Raw genomic sequence first — 18,190 nt, 5'->3', positions numbered from 1 at the left:
AGAACCTGGGCAGCAGCAGCCCCTCCCGCTGGACACAGCCCCTGGCCATCTCTCTGAGGCCACAGAGCCTTTCCAGCCCTCCCACAGGGCTGTGCTCCAAGGGCCTGGGTGAGGAGGAGGCCCATTCCTGGCCACATACCTCAATTTGCCGCAAGACATCTAGGCCTTCGGTGACCTCTCCAAACACCACGTGCTTGCCATCCAGCCAGTCTGTTTTGTCACATGTCAGGAAGAACTGGGAGCCATTGGTGTTTGGGCCAGAGTTGGCCATGGAGAGTAGACCTGGGGGACAGAACAACCATCAGCTCCCCCAACCCTGGCTACCAGCCCTTAATGGACGTCTGTGCAGGCTGTCGACAGCCCTTCAGTCAGGCAGGCTCAGACTCCGGGATGCACAGACCACATGCAAATGTGGCCACCTTGTCTTTGATTCAGTTAATAGTCAGTGAAATGGTGAATGAGGTGTTTCAATCACTTTACACTGGTCTGTTCGTTCAGTAATTCATTTATTTAACAATTAAGTGTCTACTTGGCAACCAGGTCCCTGTTAAGCCCTGGGAACACTGATGAGCTGAACATAGTCCAAGCTCTGGTGGAGCTCACAGTCAGTGGAAAAGAGCCATTCAAAATGACAGCTATGACACAGTGAGGCCTGGTAACATGGACATTTGTCACATAAGAGAATGTACATATATATGTGTGTGTCTGTGTACATGTATGTATGTGTGTGTGTGTGTGTCCACAATGACTCCTAAGTTTCTGATCAAGCGGTGGAGTCATTTATTGAAACAGAGAAGAGGGGGAGGAGGAAGAGTTTAGGGGAGAAGGCCAAGAGCTGTTTTAGATGTGTGAAGTGTGAGATGCTCCCAGGATATCCAGTAAAGACAGCTGGACAGGAGTCTGGAGCTCAGGGAGCCATCAGCATGCAGACGCCAATGTGCACAAGCTTAACTCAGAGATACTGCTGAAAGCTCTGGGACCGGGTGTGACTGCCTAGGGCACTGCTTCTCAGTGGGGTTGGTGTCCTGTCCCTAGGAAACCTTTGGAAATCTGAATTTATTTTTTTTGAGATGGGGATCACTCTGTCACCCAGGCTGGAGTGCAGTGGTATGATCGCAGCTCACTGCATCCTCAATCTCTGGGGCGCAAGCAATCCTCTCACCTCAGCTCCCAAGCAGCTGAGACTACAGGCATGTACCACCACACCTGGATAATTTTTTAATTCTTTTTTTGGTAGAGACAGGGGTCTCACTATGTTGCCCAGGCTGGTCTCAAACTCCTGAACTCACGTGATCGTCTGGCTTTGGGCTGCCACTTCAGACTCCCAAAGTGTTGGGATTACAGACATGAGCCACCATGCCTGGCTTGAAAGTGTTTTTGACTGTGTGAAACACTGTGCGGGGGGCTACTGCCATTTAGCAGGTGGGGGCCTGGAATGCTAGATGTTCTGCAATGTCTGGCACAATGAATTGTCTCATATCCTCTTGGTCTTTCAAACATCCTGCTAGAGATTGGGTGCAGTGGCTAATGCCTGTAATCCCAGCACTTTGGGAGGCTGAAGTGGGAGGATCACTTGAAGCTAAGAGTTCCAGACTAGCCTGAGCAATACAATGAAACCTCATCTCTACAAAAAAACTTAAAAATTAGCCGGGCATTATGGATGGCGTGCACCTGTAATCCCAGCTGTTTGGGAGGCTTAGGCAGGAGGACTGCTTTAGCTGGAGAGGTTGAGGCTACAGTGAGCTGTCTTGCACCACTGCACTCCAGCCTGAGCAACAGAGACCCTATCTCAAAAAAACAAAAACCAAACAACAACAACAAAACAACGAATAGCCCATTAGATATCGGTATAGGGAAAAAATGTGTTTACAGTTATCTGCACCTAAAACATAATTGCATTATACATATAAGCCCAAAGTTTTGGAGTTCTTTTGGTTTTGCATGGAATCTTCTAGGAATGTAACTACTATGTAAATAAACAGATTATTCTTTACTTTGGAATCTAATCAACTTTATCTACCATTTCACAAAGTCGTATCACCAATAGCATCATTGCTAGTGGTATCCAAGTTATCAGTTGACACTCCCGTCTACACTTCTAACTCTGCATTTGAGTACAGGTGCAGACGCCTGAATAATTCACTTTGTGTTCTGACACAGCTGTGCTTAAGCATGTACATCTGGAAACACATTCGATTACTATGCAAATTCATTTATTTCCTCTGATGTTCTTCCCTACTATAGTTACAGATATATTGAGTTTTAAAATAATGGTGTGGGTCAGTGGGCTATATCACCTACACATATCGGTTCAGTATAGTAAAGAGGGGCTCTACAAACCACCAGTTAGAAAAACGGAGCACAGGGTAACAGGCTTCTGGAGAACAAAAGAATGGGCTCTGAGCCACTTCAGTGTTTAAGGGTCAGGAAAAGAAGGAGACAGCAAAGACAGACAAAGCAGCCATCTAGGTAAAAGGAGACAAGAAGAGGCAGGAGTCCTGCCAGCCAAGTGAAGGAGTCAAGGAGCACAGAGTTAGTATAGGCTGAGCATCCCAAATGTGAAAATCCAAAATGCTCCAAAATCTGAAACTTCGTGAGCACCGACATGATGCTCAAAGGGAAATGCTCACTGGAGCATTTCAGATTTGAGATATTCCAATTTGGGATGCTCAACTGGTAAATATAATGCAAATATTTCAAAATACAAAATACTTCTGGTCCCAAGCATTTCAAGAAAGGGACATTCAACCTGTAGTATGAAATGCTCCTGGGAGATGGGATAACATCTGGGAGGTAGGATAAGATGATCGCCAAGAACTGGCTACTGGTATCTTTGAAGAGTGGTTTCAATGGCGAGATGGGACTAGAAGTCTGGCTAGAAGGGATTAGAGAAAACGCGAAGGCAGCAAGTCTGTACCATGCTTTCAAGAAGTTATGCTTTTACTTCTTGAAAAAAGATGGGGGACCAGAGGCATGGGTGATAGCTGGAGAGGGAACAAGAGTACTAAGATGAAGATTTTTTTCTTTTTTTTTTTGAGATGGAGTTTCACTCTTGTTGCCTAGGCTGGAGTGCAATGGCGCCATCTTGGCTCACGCAACCTTCGCCTCCCGGGTTCAAGTGATTCTCCTGCCTCAGCCTTCCAAGTAGCTGGGATTACAGGCACGCGCCACCATGCCCAGCTAATTTTGTATTTTTAGTAGAGACGGGGTTTCTCCACGTCAGTCAGGCTCGTCTCCAACTCCTGACCTCAGGTGATCTGCCTGCCTCTGCCTCCCAAAATGCTGGGATCACAGGCATGAGCCACCGCACCCGGCAACCGGATGCAGATTTTTTTAAAGGTTGATAACTGCATGCTTTCTTGCTAATGGACTGAAGGGGACAACTTTAGAAGCCATGTTCCTAACTAGAGGAGAGGGATGGGATCCAGTCCACAGGTGGAGGGGCTGGCCTACGAGAGATAGCTCATCCCCTGTAATTGGAAGAAAGAGCATGCACGAGTGGAGAGATGCAGGAGGCGAAGCACTAGATGAGGTGGGAAGGTGATGATATAAGGCTTCAGAAGTGAAGACAGGCATGGACACATCATCTCTGGCTGGGACTGAGCATCAAGTAGGGAAATCTGGTCAGGTTGGCAAGGGCCCCCTTAAGAACTATAGTTATAAATTTCAAGTGGGATCGTTCAGTACAATTCTGTGTTTTTTCTCTAGTTGCTGGGGGACTAACCACCGAGCTTTTACTAAGTAAATCTGATGGCAGGGGCAGGGAGAGCAGTGGGGTTGAGGGCATACGCGCTTGCAACGGCAGACCACAGAATCCAAGCTGGGATAATGGGAAGTGTGGACACAGTTGGGGGATGGATAATACCTGAATATAAGCAAGCCAACTCCACCCTAGCAAGGCTGCATGGTTCTCCTGCGTCTGGTGGCTGGGTCTCCTCCAGACTCTTAGTCCCGTCAGCCAGAACCACAACCTGTCCTTTCATCCTGCGTGGCCATCCCACCCTTGCTAAGCCTCCCTCATCACATGCCAGCTGGCTCCCACCTGGTCCCGTGTGCTTGAGGATAAAGTTTTCATCATCGAACTTCTTCCCATAGATGGACTTGCCCCCAGTACCGTTGTGGTTTGTGAAATCACCGCCCTGGCACATGAACTGAGGGATGATGCGGTGGAAGCTGCTTCCTTTAAAGCCAAAGCCCTTTTCATGGGTGCACAGGCAGCGGAAATTCTCTAGAATTGAGAAAGGAAAAAGCGCTGGGGTTAAAAAACAGAACAAAATAAAACAAACAAAACCTCAAAAAAACTTGTTTAATGTTCATATTTTTGTTTTAAAATAAGGGATACTCATTATAAACCTTTGTGATAGTAACCTTGTAAGGACTAAGGGATTCTTTTTCTTTGAGATGGAGTTTCACTCTTGTCGCCCAGGATGGAGTGCAATGGCACAATCTCAGTTCACTGCAACCTCCACCTCCTGGGTTCAAGTCATTCCCCTGCCTCAGCCTCTCGAGTAGCTGGGACTACAGGCATGCGCCATACACCTGGCTAACGTTGTATTTTTAGTAGAGATGGGGTTTCACTATGTTGGCCAAGCTGGTCTAGAACTCCTAACTCAGATGATCCGCCTGCCTTGGCCTCCCAACGTGCTGGGATTACAGGTGTGAGCTACCACACCTGGCCAGGACTCTAAGAGATTATGATGAAAGGGGATTGAATATACATGTTCTAGCTCTTTTCTCTTCCAAAACCACACTAAATTGGTAGGAAACTGATTTTTTAAAAGAAAAACCAAAGGATCTTAGAAGAAAACATAGGGGCAAATCTTCATGACTCTGGATTTGGCAATGGTTTCTTAAATGTCACACCAAAAGCACAGGTAAAAGAAAAAATAATTAGATGTGAATTAAAATTTAAGATGTGCATCAAAAAACTGTACCAACAGAGGGCAAAGCAACCTACAGAACAGGAGAATGCTGATTTGCAAATCATATTTAATATGGGTTTAATATCCAGAATATATAATGAACTCCTGTAATTCAACAACAAAATGGCCAGGCAAGGTGTAATCCCAGTGCTTTGGGAGGTCAAGGTAGGAGGATCACTGGAGGTCAACAGTTCAAAGCTACAGTAAGCCATGATCTCACCACTGCACTCCAGCCTGGGAGACAGAGCAAGATCCTGTCTCTTAAAAAAACAAAACAAACAATCCAGTTAATATATAAGCCAAAGATTTGAAGAGATAGTTCTCCAAAGAACATATATAAATGGCCAACAAGCACATGAAAAGATGTTCAACATCATTAGTCAGTAGGGAATAAAAATAAAAACCACAATGAGATACCATTTCACACCTGTGGAGATGTGTGCCAGGCGCGGTGGCTCACGCCTGTAATCCCAACACTATGGGAGGCCAAGGCAGGCAAATCACGAGGTCAGAAGTTTGAGACCAGCCTGGCCAACATGGTGAAACCTTGTCTCTACTAAAAATACAAAAAATTGGCTGGATGTGGTGGCAGACGCCTGTAATTCCAGCTACACGGGAGGCTAAGGCACGAGAATCCCTTGAACCCGGGAGGCAGAGGTTGCAGTGAGCCAATATCGCACCACCATACTCCAGCCCAGGCAACAGTGCGAGACTGTCTCAAAAAAAAAAAAAAGAGAAGATGTGGAAAAATTGAAGCACTCATACATTGCTGGTAGAAATGTAAAATGGTCCAGCCACTATGGAAAATAGTTTGGCATTTCCTCAAAAAGTTAAATATAGAGTTACCATATGACTAAGCATTTCCACTCCTAGGCATATATATCCAAAAGAATTGAAAACAGGGATTTAAACATATACTTATATGTGGATATTCACACAGGCATTATTTACAATAGTCAAAAGATGAAAACAATGTGCAAGTGCCCATCAACAAATGAATAAACAAGATATTTATCCAAATATGATGGAATATTATTCAGCCACAAAAAGGAATGAGGCACTGACATATGGTACAAGGATGAACCTTGAAACCATTATGCTATGCAAAATAAGCAAGATGCGAAAAAGGACAGCTATTGTTATGATTCCACTTACATGGAAAATCTAGGATAGGTCAATTCATAGACAAAGATTAGCGGTTATCAGAAGGTAAGGGGAGGAGAAAATGGGGAGTTATTATTTAATAGGTATCTTTCATAAGTGGTTTTGTTTAGGGTGATTCAAAAATTTCAAACAGAGGAATTACCGCTAACAAACGGTACACTTTAAAATGGCTAAAACAGCCAAAAATAAACTTATAAAGCGGGGAGGAAGAGACAACAGCAACAAAATTTCTGAAGGTAGAAAACAAATGAATCCCAAATGATATAGCAGATCCAAGAAAGCTGAATCTTAAGCTGGTAAAAGCCAAGAAGCAACTCAATTTGCACTCCAAAAGCTCAGAGGAAAGAGTGCAGGTAATCCTGGAGACAGGAAGTTTGGCTGAAAGCCCGTTTAAGAAAGTGGTTAATCTTTGGGATCCTCTCCCTGACTCTGAAGCTGGGGGCTACCCCTTCCCCACCTGGTAGCCAACTGGGGGTCTAGTCTTTGGTAGGTTAAAGCAGGGGGTCTCTGGACTAGGACATCCTACACATAGTGAAGGCTGAGGTGACATAATGACAAACGGAGACTATGTGAAAGTTTATATACTGAACGTTGATGCATTCAACCTCACCCTCATCTCCCCTTAACAAGATGCAGACACCTGGATGCAAAGGCCCCAGCAGGAGAATCTGGGAGAAAATCAGGAACGATTACATAGAAAACTATGCAAAAACAAGGCAACTATCAATTCCAGGCAAAGCAAAATGCTGTGCATGATAGTTATCACATGATGCTTACATTGTTAAAATAACTTAGGACCTAACCAAAACTACGGTACCTATACAGGGAAGATGAGGGGGCAGGGGATTTTAAAAAACTAATTATTCGTCCTCTGAAGTAGAAAATCAGAAGATAATGTTTAAAATGGAAAACAGGAAGTAGAAATATAAACCTGTTATCTATCAACATGGAAATAAAAATCAAGACCTAAGAGTTGAAATCGGCTCCGAGCAGCAGCAAATGGTGTCGGCAGCAGGGCATAGGGACAGCACTGGGGGACGACTGTTCTTTCAAAACAAGCTTTGTGAAACTGAATTGACTGTTTCTATGTCTAGACAATAAAATTTAGATTAAAAAGAGAATAAACAGAAGTCAATATTTAATAAGTTACAAAGAATACTCAATACAAGCACTAGTTACTTCTAGAATTCAGGATGATGTAGAGAGGGGAAAACGAATTTTCAATTTATTGTCTTAAATATTATTGGAATATATGTGTATGGTATTCTTTAAAAAAAAAGAATATTTACTTGTATTTTTAAGAAAAGATTATTAAAAAGTAGTAAGCCAGCACTTACAAAGCTTCAAAAACACCTGCTCTGACCCATCTGTTACTAGATCCCAGGATCTGAGATGCCTCAAATCAACTTAAGTCAGAAGCAATATCAAGGACACAAGAAGTGAAGCGGCAAGAACCTGGGAAAGGCTCACTGCTCAGCCACCAGCGTCCCGCGGTTCTGACCACAGCATCCCGCTCACCTGCTGTCATGGGCACGATGTCGGAACGCAGGAGCATCTGGATGCGGCCGGCCGGCTTGTTTCCAATCTTGATGTCCATGTACACCTGAGGATTTGACCGAGCCTTTTTAGCAGCGGGCTCTCCCTAGATGCAGAAGAAATTGCTAGTTAGAGAGCTCCTTCACCCCCTAAGTAGGAGTGCGGGTATTCTACACACCCACCCAGAACACAATTCCAGTGAGTAGGCTGGAGCAAGTGCTGACGGGGAAGGCCTTGGTCCCTGACAGGGCTGCAGGAGGCAGGAGCCATGGTCGTAGCACCCAGCTGGATGCCCAGGGACAGGAGGTCTCAGCACTGCCTGAGGCCCATACATGGGTGTGTTATCTCATCATGCTCGCCCTCAGATGCATCTGCTTCCTCCTCTTGCTTCAGTCACAGAACAGCACTTTTCTGGTCCATGATCCACAACTCTCAATATCTTCAAATGCCAGTTCCAGCCCACCCACTGTCCTCTAGTTAGGCAGATCCATCCAAGTACCACCACCTCCTCCCTCTATGCTTGGCCCTGCACATACGCTGGCTGGCTACATGGAAGCAAGGGGGCAGCCCTCTTGCTCAGGCCTAAGTGCTCAGAAGACAGTGGAGAATGTTGGGCCTTGCTTTGTGCTCCAAGTAGATAAGACTAAGCAGAGGATACAGGATGATCCAGGGGGACTCCACTGACTGTGATGGCCACTTTATGAGTTCTGCTTTGCATCAAAATTTCTGGTGTGGGTCAATGTGTGGATGAATGGTGGCAAATTAGCCAAGATTGAGAACACAGGAAGACAGGATTAGAGAAGCGGGGGAATCCATTTTAGGCAAACTTAAGCTGCCTGAGACTTACAGGCAGAAATATCTGAAGCTCAGGACTAGAAAGAGACCATGAAGTTCAACAGCCTAAGAGAGACTGCATAAAATTAGAGACTGACTGCTACTGTTTCAGCTGAGAGAAGAGAGAGAAACCATGAGCCAAGAAAGAAATACAGAAGAATGACAACATTCACAACGTATCCAGAGGAGGGGAAGCCCAGAAAGCAACTGTCAGAGACCTATGGTGAGAATCAGGAGGAAGTGCCCTGGCAGGTTCTCTTAGGGCTGGAGAACTCAGAACCCATGTATAGGTTGAAGGAAGGTACCACTACCCTATCCTGTCTCCCCTCCATTAGCACAGGAATAGAAGACCATGAGCCTCGTGGCAAACTCTTCAGTGACGGAGGGGGACTCATTAGGAGGGGTGAAGAGGAGCACCTCAGCTTCCTCCCTGTCAGCTGACAATCACAAATCCATACCTGAGCAGAGCTGAGACGCTCATCACATAGAACACAACATGGACGAGATACCCAAATCTTCACCCTTGAATTCACTCAATATTGACTTAGCAAAGTACTAAGAATTCATTATTCATTCCCTCTGCTTTTATATATATATATATACACACACACACACACACACACACACACATATTCGCAAATTTCCATTAAAACTTAAAAAAATTTTAAGTTTAAGTTCCTCTGGAAGCAGGAGCCTTCATTCTCACCTCCTGGGTCTCTGCTTTGGGAGGCTCTGACCCTTCTTCCTCTTTATTCTCTTCAAGTGTCTTCCCAGAAAACTTCTTCAACCAGTCATCATCTGACCAAACTGAAAGGAAAGAATCAAACAAATGTTCATTCAAGCTATCAGCTTGAACTGAAAAGTAGCTGCTTTGCTCAGCAAAGTGGAAGATGCTACGTGGCCTCTATGCCAGACAGTTCCCCACTGAGAACTCCCAGGGGTAAGGAAAATTCCAATCCAGAATGACGGCCCTGAAGTCCAGCTCTCAGGAGGGCTAAGAAAAATAGCTATGTGGAAAGCAATGGTATAGCCTTTGCTGGTTTCAGCCCTTGATGGAGCACCCCAGAAATGGAATATCAAGAAAACTGGGAAAGACGAGCTCAAGCAGGAATTTCTCTCATAACAGAAACAATTACTCTGGCTTTGCTGAGAAGCTCAAACTCACTTTTTGTTTCTCTATAAAGGAGGTGCGTGCCCTTCCCGATGTGAACCATCTCCTATCTACCAGGAAGCAGAATTGAGCATCTACTTCCAAGTAAACAGAGACAAAAAATGCAATTAAGGCTAAACTGCAGAACATCACAGGGAATCTGGAAGTTGCTCCTACTCACCTGGCCTGGAAGAGCCTTCCTTAATTCTCATTGGTTTGGCCAAATTGACACGAATTGTACGTCCAAAAAGCTCAGATTCATTCTGAAAAGATTAAAATCCAGCTGTTTAAACTCTCTTAGATTAAAAGAGGGCCAGCCAGCTTTCCATTTACTTCTGAGACACACTCGTGATTTGTCCTCCCTTAATCCTTGGGCCCCTACGAGTAAGCTATGCACCCACCCCAAAGCCACCTGTGGGTTGCAGGGAATTCTAGAACCATCACACACACCCCTTTCTTTCATAGCAGCACGCAAAGACCTGTATTACCAAAAGTAACTCTGGGTTCAGAACACTCCAAAATTACAAGAATAAATGCAGTTTCCCAGCATCTGAGTTCACCTTCAAAAGTCAAGATAAGCTTTGAAATGAAAGAAAAATGATCTCTGACAGTTGAGGAATATGTTTGGTGAATGGATAACAGAACAAGGAATAAAAGAACATTTCATTATCCATAGATAATCAGTACCAGGAAAGTTTACTTAAGGTGAATCCACTTGAAGTGCTGATGAAGATTTCATGGTAAAAGTGAAAAATTTAAAAAGGTTTGACAGGGAAATGACTGTGATGAAACTAAAAATAATAAAAACAAGTTTCTTACAATTAATATTCAGGATTAACTCTGCACTAATCGGTAGAAAGAAATGTAACAGCCCTGTTGGCTTGAGCCTGTAATTCCAGCTACTTGGGAAGCTGAGAAGGGAGGGCTGCTAGAACTCAGGAGTTCAAGACAGACGGACGGACGGATGGACGGAGGGAAGGAAACAGACACTGAAGTATTATTTTTCCAATAAAATTCTATCAACAGTATATCTTTGCACTTCGTATCAGACATGAAAACTAAAAGGACCTCAAGGAGGGCACAAATACTAAACAGCATCATCATTTTTCCCAAGGACCTTTCCAGAACATCCAAATCATTTGTATCAGTGATTTGCACCTGCCATAATTAAATTTCTCTTCTCAATTGTAAATTGGTCATGAAATCCTATTTTGCAAAATATGCAGTTAACTGTGCAATCAATTTGCACTGTGTTTTCAAATTATCTTAGACATGGGACAGCCAGTGAGAGACTGGTCAACAAGGATGATGAGGACTTACATTATTATTAAATGGGGAAGGAGTCTGAGTAAGAACTAATTTTATAAGTGATCAATTCACAGTGAATATTTTCACATGAGAATTTTTACCTCCCCATGCAACCTTGTAACTTTGGAAGTCCAGAACACTGATATATGAATAAGGACCCTCTGTACCACCAAAAAGCAACTTTGGTTAGAATGAAGATTCCCAGTCATACCATGTTGTCGATAGCTGCTGCAGCATCCTGCCAAAGAAAGACAACGGTACAAGTTTAGGCTTGCAGCCAAATGCTTATGGTGTCTAAACACATGTTCAGTAGCAAAAATCCAGAAAAATGCCGCCTCTACATTTCTTGCCTAGGTTGTGTATGTTTCTAACAAAGAGCACTTCCTGGCTGATTTTAGAGCTGGTGGTGCAACAATTTGCCATATGGTTGAAGGCACAAGAAATAATCACTACTGCCAGGCAAGAATGCTCAATGAACAGGGGTGTAGGAGCTAGCTCCTCTGCAGGGCAAGAATGGCAGGGCCTGGGAGAAGGTCTGACGTGTTATTCACAGTTCAGTATGATTATGTGAGAGAAGCTTTCCTTAGAACAGTACTTACTTCTGATCTCTCTGGCAGCATCAGCCTAAGGCCCAACAACCTAACCAAATGGTGAAAAGCTTCCTTTTTAATCTGTAACATCACAAACCAAGGACTAAACACCAGTAACACAGACTCTCACCTCTGCCAACTCAAATTCAACAAAAGCAAATCCTCGGTGCTTTTCTACAAAATGGAAAAACAAAAACAAGTAATTACTATGTGGGGCAGTGGGAGGAAACAGGATGGTCACAAAGTGAAGTCAGTCACATGCCATATCCAAACACCAGAAGTTCTATCCAATCACTATTTAGGAAGAAGGAATCTCATTCTTTGATTCTTCTTATACAATATTTTAAGCAATAATAAACTTTGCTTTTTTAATGGACATAGCTGAATAATAAACTGTATTGTTAATTAATAAGTATTCAACTAATCTACCAAAGCCAAACTTAAAACCTTAACTATTAGGCCGGGCGCGGTGGCTCAAGCCTGTAATCCCAGCACTTTGGGAGGCCGAGACGGGCGGATCATAAGGTCAGGAGATCGAGACCATCCTGGCTAATACGGTGAAACCCCGTCTCTACTAAAAAATACAAATAACTAGCCAGGCGCGGTGGCAGGCGCCTGTAGTCCCAGCTACTCGGGAGGCTGAGGCAGGAGAATGGCGTAAACCCGGGAGGCGGAGCTTGCAGTGAGCTGAGATCTGGCCACTGCACTCCAGCCTGGGTGACAGAGAGAGACTCCGTCTCAAAAAAAAAAAAAAAAAAAAAAAAAAAAACCTTAACTATTGCATGCAACGCAATTAGAAAACTAAGGTCATTTGACCTATCAATTACCTATCCAATATACATTTTGTGCATCAACTGTGCATAAAGCATGAATACTAAAACCTGATAAAGATGCTCAGTCTTTATCCTCAGGAAAATGCTGAAGGAACTGGAAAGACCAAGCACAATAATGTTAATCATAGAACTCAGAGACTAGAAGGGCCCTTAGAAAGCCAATAGGCCGGGCGCGGTGGCTCAAGCCTGTAATCCCAGCACTTTGGGAGGCCGAGACGGGCGGATCATGAGGTCACGAGATCGAGACCATCCTGGCTAACACGGTGAAACCCCGTCTCTACTAAAAAATACAAAAAACTAGCCGGGCGCGGTGGCGGGCGCCTGTAGTCCCAACTACTTGGGAGGCTGAGGCAGGAGAATGGCGTGAACCCGGGAGGCGGAGCTTGCAGTGAGCTGAGATCCGGCCACTGCACTCCAGCCTGGGCAGCAGAGCGAGACTCCGTCTCAAAAAAAAAAAAAAAAGAAAGCCAATATAGGCCAGGCTCAGTGGCTCATGCCTGTAATCCCAGCACTTTGGGAGGCCGAGGCGGGCGGATCACAGGAGATTGAGACCATCCTGGCTAACATGGTGAAATCCCATCTCTACCAAAAAAATACAAAAAATTAGCCGGGTGTGGTGGCGGGCGCCTGTAGTCCCAGCTACTAGGGAGGCTAAGGCAGGAGAATGGCGTGAACCCGGGAGGCGGAGCTTGTAGTGAGCCGAGATCACGCCACAGCATTCCGGCCTGGGTGACAGAGCGAGACTCCATCTCCAACCAAAAAAAAAAAAAAAAAAAAAAAAAGCCAATATAACCTTATCATTTTGCAAATAAAGATTCCCCAGGCCTTTAAACTCTCTGGAGAGTTTAAAGACCTTGCTAACAATCATATGCAAGGTTGATGATAAAACTAGACCTAAAACTATAATCTTAAAAATGACAACAAAAGTAAAACAGAAAACTGAACTGTGATTGTGATACCAGTCAAAGGGAAACCCACCCAGGTGTGTAGAGGCCAAGAATCCCCACCCCTGTCCCCCACTCCCCGCTCCAATTATGGGGTTAGGCTTTCCTGCTGCCCCATTTAACAGCACAGCTGCCAAGAAGGAGCAGGTGGGATCAGGTAGATTAAAACAACATTCAAATCTCAGTGTAGTTCAAACCTATCTCCCTACTGGTCTATTGAAAAATCTGTCTTATCTCAACCCAACAGCTGAAGACTGAAAAGTATTCAGAGTTCACAACCACATTGCCTCAGAACATTCCTTCTCCATCAAGATCACTGTCACCAGGCACCTTCATGAACTTTCCTGTAGTGTATACTAACCATATTTAGAATGCATATTTAGAATTGCGATGTGACTTTAATTTTTTAAGGTCTTTTCCTAGTAAGAGGATTCTGGATGTGAGAGACGCTAACTCACCTGTTTCATAATCCAGAGGAATCTGAATATCTGTGATGTCTCCAAAAGGAATGAACGCAGCATGAAGAACTTTGTCGTCCACCTCCTCTGCCAGTCCACCTGCAAATAAGCCAAGGGCCTTCTGAGCCACTGATCTCCATACTCTTGCAGAAGTCACTGCAGCCCACTTAGCATGCTAGCCAGGGGACAGGATCCTTCCATTCAGTTCTTTGGGTACACAAACATCCCCCTTTCATCTCTGCCCACCCACACTTATGAAAAATATTCCTCTCTTCGCCCTTCTTTCAGATTCTCATCTAGTCCTGGGATTACTGCAATAGCTTCACAACTGACCCTGCCTCCACTCCATCAACTCCACAAAGCCAACTAGAATGATCTTAGGAAAATGCAGATTTGAACCCGTAACTTTTCTGCTTAAACTCCTTCAAAGACTTCCCACTGTCCTCAGGATAAAGTGCAAACTCCTTAGCAGTATCCACTTCTCCAGCTTTTTTGCTTTGCTTCCCAATTTCCTGGGTCTCCTGAATAATGACCCACTTGCCCCCAAGTGTCAGGCTATTTCTCACCTTTGCGACTCCCTTGCAGTGAACAGCCCTGCCTCTGCTTCGGTTAGGTAGCTAACTCCTGCTCATCAGCTCTGGCATCGCCACATCCAGAGTTTGCCCTCACTTCTCCAGATGCATGGGTCATTTGTCCCGCAGCCAGGCCCATATCATCATGGTCCATCCTCACTACAGCGCTTATCAAAAGTGTGCTACTGAGGTAATTCCACTTTTTTTCTGGCTAGTCTGGGAACTCCTTCCTTTATGGCGGGGGCTGGGGCTGGGGCTGGGGCTGAGCCGTCGCTGCACTGATGTTTGTAAAACAAATGAACGAGAGGATCTGGAGGACCATAATATTCCTCTACCGCTCCTCGGGGGCCGTGGAGCTCAGCGGGCTAGGAAGAAGTCAGAATAACCATGCAGTCTCGGGTTCACACACCTGAGGTGTGTGGCAAGGCTGTTCACTGAAAGAGAGTCGCAAAAGCAGAGGCCCAAGGTTGTTAAATAACCTGACCCTTGGGGGCAAGTGGGTCATTTTTCGGGAGACCCAGAGAATTGGGAAGCCAAGCAAAGAAGCTGAAGAGGTGGCTACTGCTAAGGAGTTTGCACTTTTTCCTGAGGACAGTGGGAAGCCTTTGAAGAAGTTTAAGCAGAGCCAGAGCTACCGCCAGCACTACCTCCAGAGACCCGGCCTTGACAGCTGCTCGCCGTCCTCCTGGTTCAGAGATGCGTCCCACCCCACGCCCGACCCTCTGGGGGTCGCATTTACCCAGACTCCGCCTAGCAACCCCGCCTGCTCACCCACGTACAGGACGCGCTTGGTGGTAGCCATCTTGCTCGCGCGCTTTTCCGCCGGAAGCCAGCACTCAGCCCGCCCTCTTCCCCCCGTTCCGCCCCCTCTGGCCCCGCCCCGCCCCCGCAACGCTTAGCTCTCAGACCCCGCCCACCCTCGCGTTGGTCCAACCCTCATCCCGCTACCCGGAAGCACCGGGAGCCCTGTGCGGTACGCAGTGATAAACAAAGGGACGTGGTCGTCGCGATTCCTAGTGCTTACGCTGTTGGGGGAGGCAAACCTTGGCCGAATCAACCCGATTATTATGGGCAAACGATAAACTATGGTGCGTGGTCATCGTGCGCGTCTGTTTTTGGACAACCCGGAAGCTAAGAATGAGTTTTACCTTTTGAAATAGTTGGAAAAAAATTAAAACAAAAATATTTTCTTGGCCGGGCTTGGTGGCTCATGCCTGTAGCCCCAGCACTTTGGAAGGCTGAGGCGGGCGGATCACCTGAGGTCAGGAGTTCGAGAGCAGCCTGGCCAACATGGTGAAACCCCGTCTCTACTAAAATACAAAAATCAGCCGGGCGTGGTAGCGGGCGCCTGTAATCCCAGCTACTCCAGCTACTCAGGAGGCTGAGTCTGGAGAATCGCTTAAACCCAGGTGGTGGAGGTTGCAGTGAGCGGAGATTGCGCCGTTGCACTCCAGCCCGGGTGATGAGAGCAAAACATCGTCTCAAAAAAAATTTTTTTTTCTTTTCTTAGCACATGAAAATTATGTGAAATTAAAATTTCAGTGTCCATAAAGAAAACTTTATGGGGACACAGCGACGTTCATTCCTTTAAGTATGACTGTGGCTGCTTTCCTTCTATAAGGGCGGAAAAGCTATAGCCTGCAAAGCCTGCAATATTTACCATCTGGCTCTTCAGGAAGAACGTTTGCCGACTCGTGTTAGGTTTTGAAAAGAAGGGAAGGGTTAAAGAAAGACACACACACACAGAGAAAGAGGGCAGCTCAACAGCAAACGTAGGCTTTATGTTCAGCATAATAACCTACAGAAGTAGGGAACCAGCCTAATGCCAGTGCCCACCACTGCTTACCGACTGGGCAATGTATAGGTATGAGCGGGAGGCGTCTGGGCAGTATGGCTTGCTGCCTGGCAGGATATTGATATAAAGATGTTCTCATGATGAGGCGGTTTGGCCCTTGTTCCGGTGGGATGTCATCATGGTGTCCCTTGGACCTTTGCCCAGCAATGTATGAGAGGGATGTTTCTTTAGTTGAGCCTTTGTCTGCCTTGTGGTCAGGGGGTTAGGCAGGATGTTTCTCACAGCCCAAACCCCTGTGAAATATTTCACTTTGACCGAGGTCTGCAGAATAGCAGGGAGCTTACAAAATGGTGCCGTTTAGACTAATATCTTGGACTAAACCCACTAATACATAAATTACAGGTTGACATAGTGGCACGAAATAATGGGATCGTCTATTTTATATGGAGCAGGGGGTTAAGACCTTCCTGAGGTGATAGTTAAGCTGAATTCTGAAGGAAAAGGAGCCAGAGAGAGGAGGAGGCAGCTTCTGCACACTCAAGGAACTAAAAGACCAGAGCCTGGGGTAGCGGGGTGGAGGGCATATCAGGTGGGAAAGGTGGGCAGAGGGCCACATCATGAGGGCGCTGTAAGCCACCTGGAAGATTTGGGGGCTTTGAGAAGCTGCGGAAGTTACAACAGGAGAGTTACATGATCACATCATTTTAAATAGTGCTCTGACACTGGGCCCAGAATGGATTGATTGGAACCCTGGAGACCAGGAAATTAATGTAGTAGGCTAGGGAGGAGTTGATAGTGGCTCTGTTCCTTCAATCCACTTGTCCAAGGTGATTTTTTTGTTTGTTTGTTTTTGTTTTTTGAGACCGGGTCTTGCTGTCTTACCCAGGCCAGAAGGCAGTGACATGATCATGGCTCACTGCAGCCTCAGCCTCACAGCTTCAAATGATCCTCCCACCTTAGCCTCCCGAGTAGCAGCTGGGAGTACAGGTGCACATCACCATGACCAGCTAACTTTTTTTTTTTTCTTCTTTAGAGACGGGGTCTTACCATGTTGCCCAGGCTGGTCTCAAACTCCTGAACTTAAGCAATCCTCCCGCCTTGGCCTCCCACACTGCTGGGATTATAAGTGTGAGCCACTACACCCGGCCTAGGGTGATTTTTCTTCAAAATAAACCTAAATTCTCTAGAACTCCCTACTTAAATCACTGATGCTGCTCACAAGGTCCTTGACAAGGGGTCCATGCCTACCTCAAGTCAACCCTGACCTCCACATCAGCTCCTCACCTACTTAACACGGGCTCTTTTTCCTTGCTTCTGCTTTTGCTCATTGAGTTCTTTCTTTTCTCCATCTGGAGGCACCCACCAGTCCTTGTCAGAGGTCCTAGTTAAGCTTCACTCACCCAAATCCCCTATAGACAGAGTCCATAGTCCCCAAGTTTAGAAGTCAATTGACACACACCCTATAACTATAGTCAGGTATGTCTCTCTGTCTCCCAGTAGATGGAGATATTTGACACCACGGCCTGTACCCATTGTATTCCCAGAGCTAAGCAGTGGCTGCACACACAGCTGATCTTACCAACCTCATGCCAAACCAGGGAGTCGATGCTTATAGGAATGAGACTATGAGATCTGATTAGGAGAGCTGTTTGTGTACCCCTCACTATTCCAAACCTCAAGAAGAATCTGACCAGGCGTCCTTTATGTGGTGTGGTATAATAAAAAATAGATATTTGGTCTTCGTCCTAGTTCCTGGCACAGAGCTTCTAAAACCATTGGAATATCCTGAGTGCTGTGTCTTTTGTTATTCATAATGAGCCCATTTTGACCATACCTAAGTTTATGCTAAGCAGATGACTCAAGATAGAACCCCTAGCTCGCTTCAGGATGGGGGTTGGTCACCAGAGAAACAAACCACGTGATTAGAGGGTTGGGACTTCCAGCTCCCGCCTTCAACCTCTGAGGAGAGGAGGGGGTTGGAAATTGGGTTCAATCACCAACGCCCAATGGTTTAATCAGCCATGCCTAGGTAATGAAACCTCATATAAACACTCTTAATGCGGTTTGGGGAGTTTCCAGGTTGG

The 18,190-nt window shown here is 45.6% G+C and overlaps 3 protein-coding genes across 4 annotated transcripts in view; 1 reads left to right on the top strand and 2 right to left on the bottom strand.

The window, feature by feature from the left end:
• PPIE (peptidylprolyl isomerase E) overlaps positions 1-18,190 on the bottom strand; it is a 248,219-nt gene that overhangs the window by 507 nt on the left and 229,522 nt on the right. Inside the window, exons 2-10 of one of the 2 annotated variants that reach the window (XM_050799579.1) lie at positions 15,083-15,132; positions 13,740-13,838; positions 11,635-11,678; positions 11,126-11,152; positions 9,788-9,869; positions 9,163-9,263; positions 7,605-7,728; positions 4,043-4,228; positions 140-282 (exon numbers count right to left, since the gene is read on the bottom strand). In XM_050799579.1, coding sequence (XP_050655536.1) covers positions 140-282; positions 4,043-4,228; positions 7,605-7,728; positions 9,163-9,263; positions 9,788-9,869; positions 11,126-11,152; positions 11,635-11,678; positions 13,740-13,838; positions 15,083-15,113 — 837 coding nt within the window. In that variant the 5' untranslated portion in view covers positions 15,114-15,132. Of the gene's footprint in view, positions 1-139; positions 283-4,042; positions 4,229-7,604; positions 7,729-9,162; positions 9,264-9,787; positions 9,870-11,125; positions 11,153-11,634; positions 11,679-13,739; positions 13,839-15,082; positions 15,133-18,190 lie in introns of those variants that run through there. The other variant, XM_050799587.1, reaches the window with a different exon arrangement.
• NT5C1A (5'-nucleotidase, cytosolic IA) overlaps positions 1-18,190 on the top strand; it is a 569,993-nt gene that overhangs the window by 465,222 nt on the left and 86,581 nt on the right. The gene's annotated exons all lie outside the window — the stretch shown is intronic.
• Positions 1-18,190, bottom strand: part of CAP1 (cyclase associated actin cytoskeleton regulatory protein 1) — a 381,786-nt gene that overhangs the window by 308,831 nt on the left and 54,765 nt on the right. The window lies entirely within an intron of this gene.

The sequence above is a fragment of the Macaca thibetana genome, chromosome 1, assembly GCF_024542745.1.
Source record: "Macaca thibetana thibetana isolate TM-01 chromosome 1, ASM2454274v1, whole genome shotgun sequence".
Classification (NCBI taxonomy): Eukaryota; Metazoa; Chordata; class Mammalia; order Primates; family Cercopithecidae; genus Macaca; species Macaca thibetana.
The sequence above is the reverse complement of the archived record's forward strand: the minus strand, read 5'-3'. Positions and strand labels throughout refer to the sequence as shown.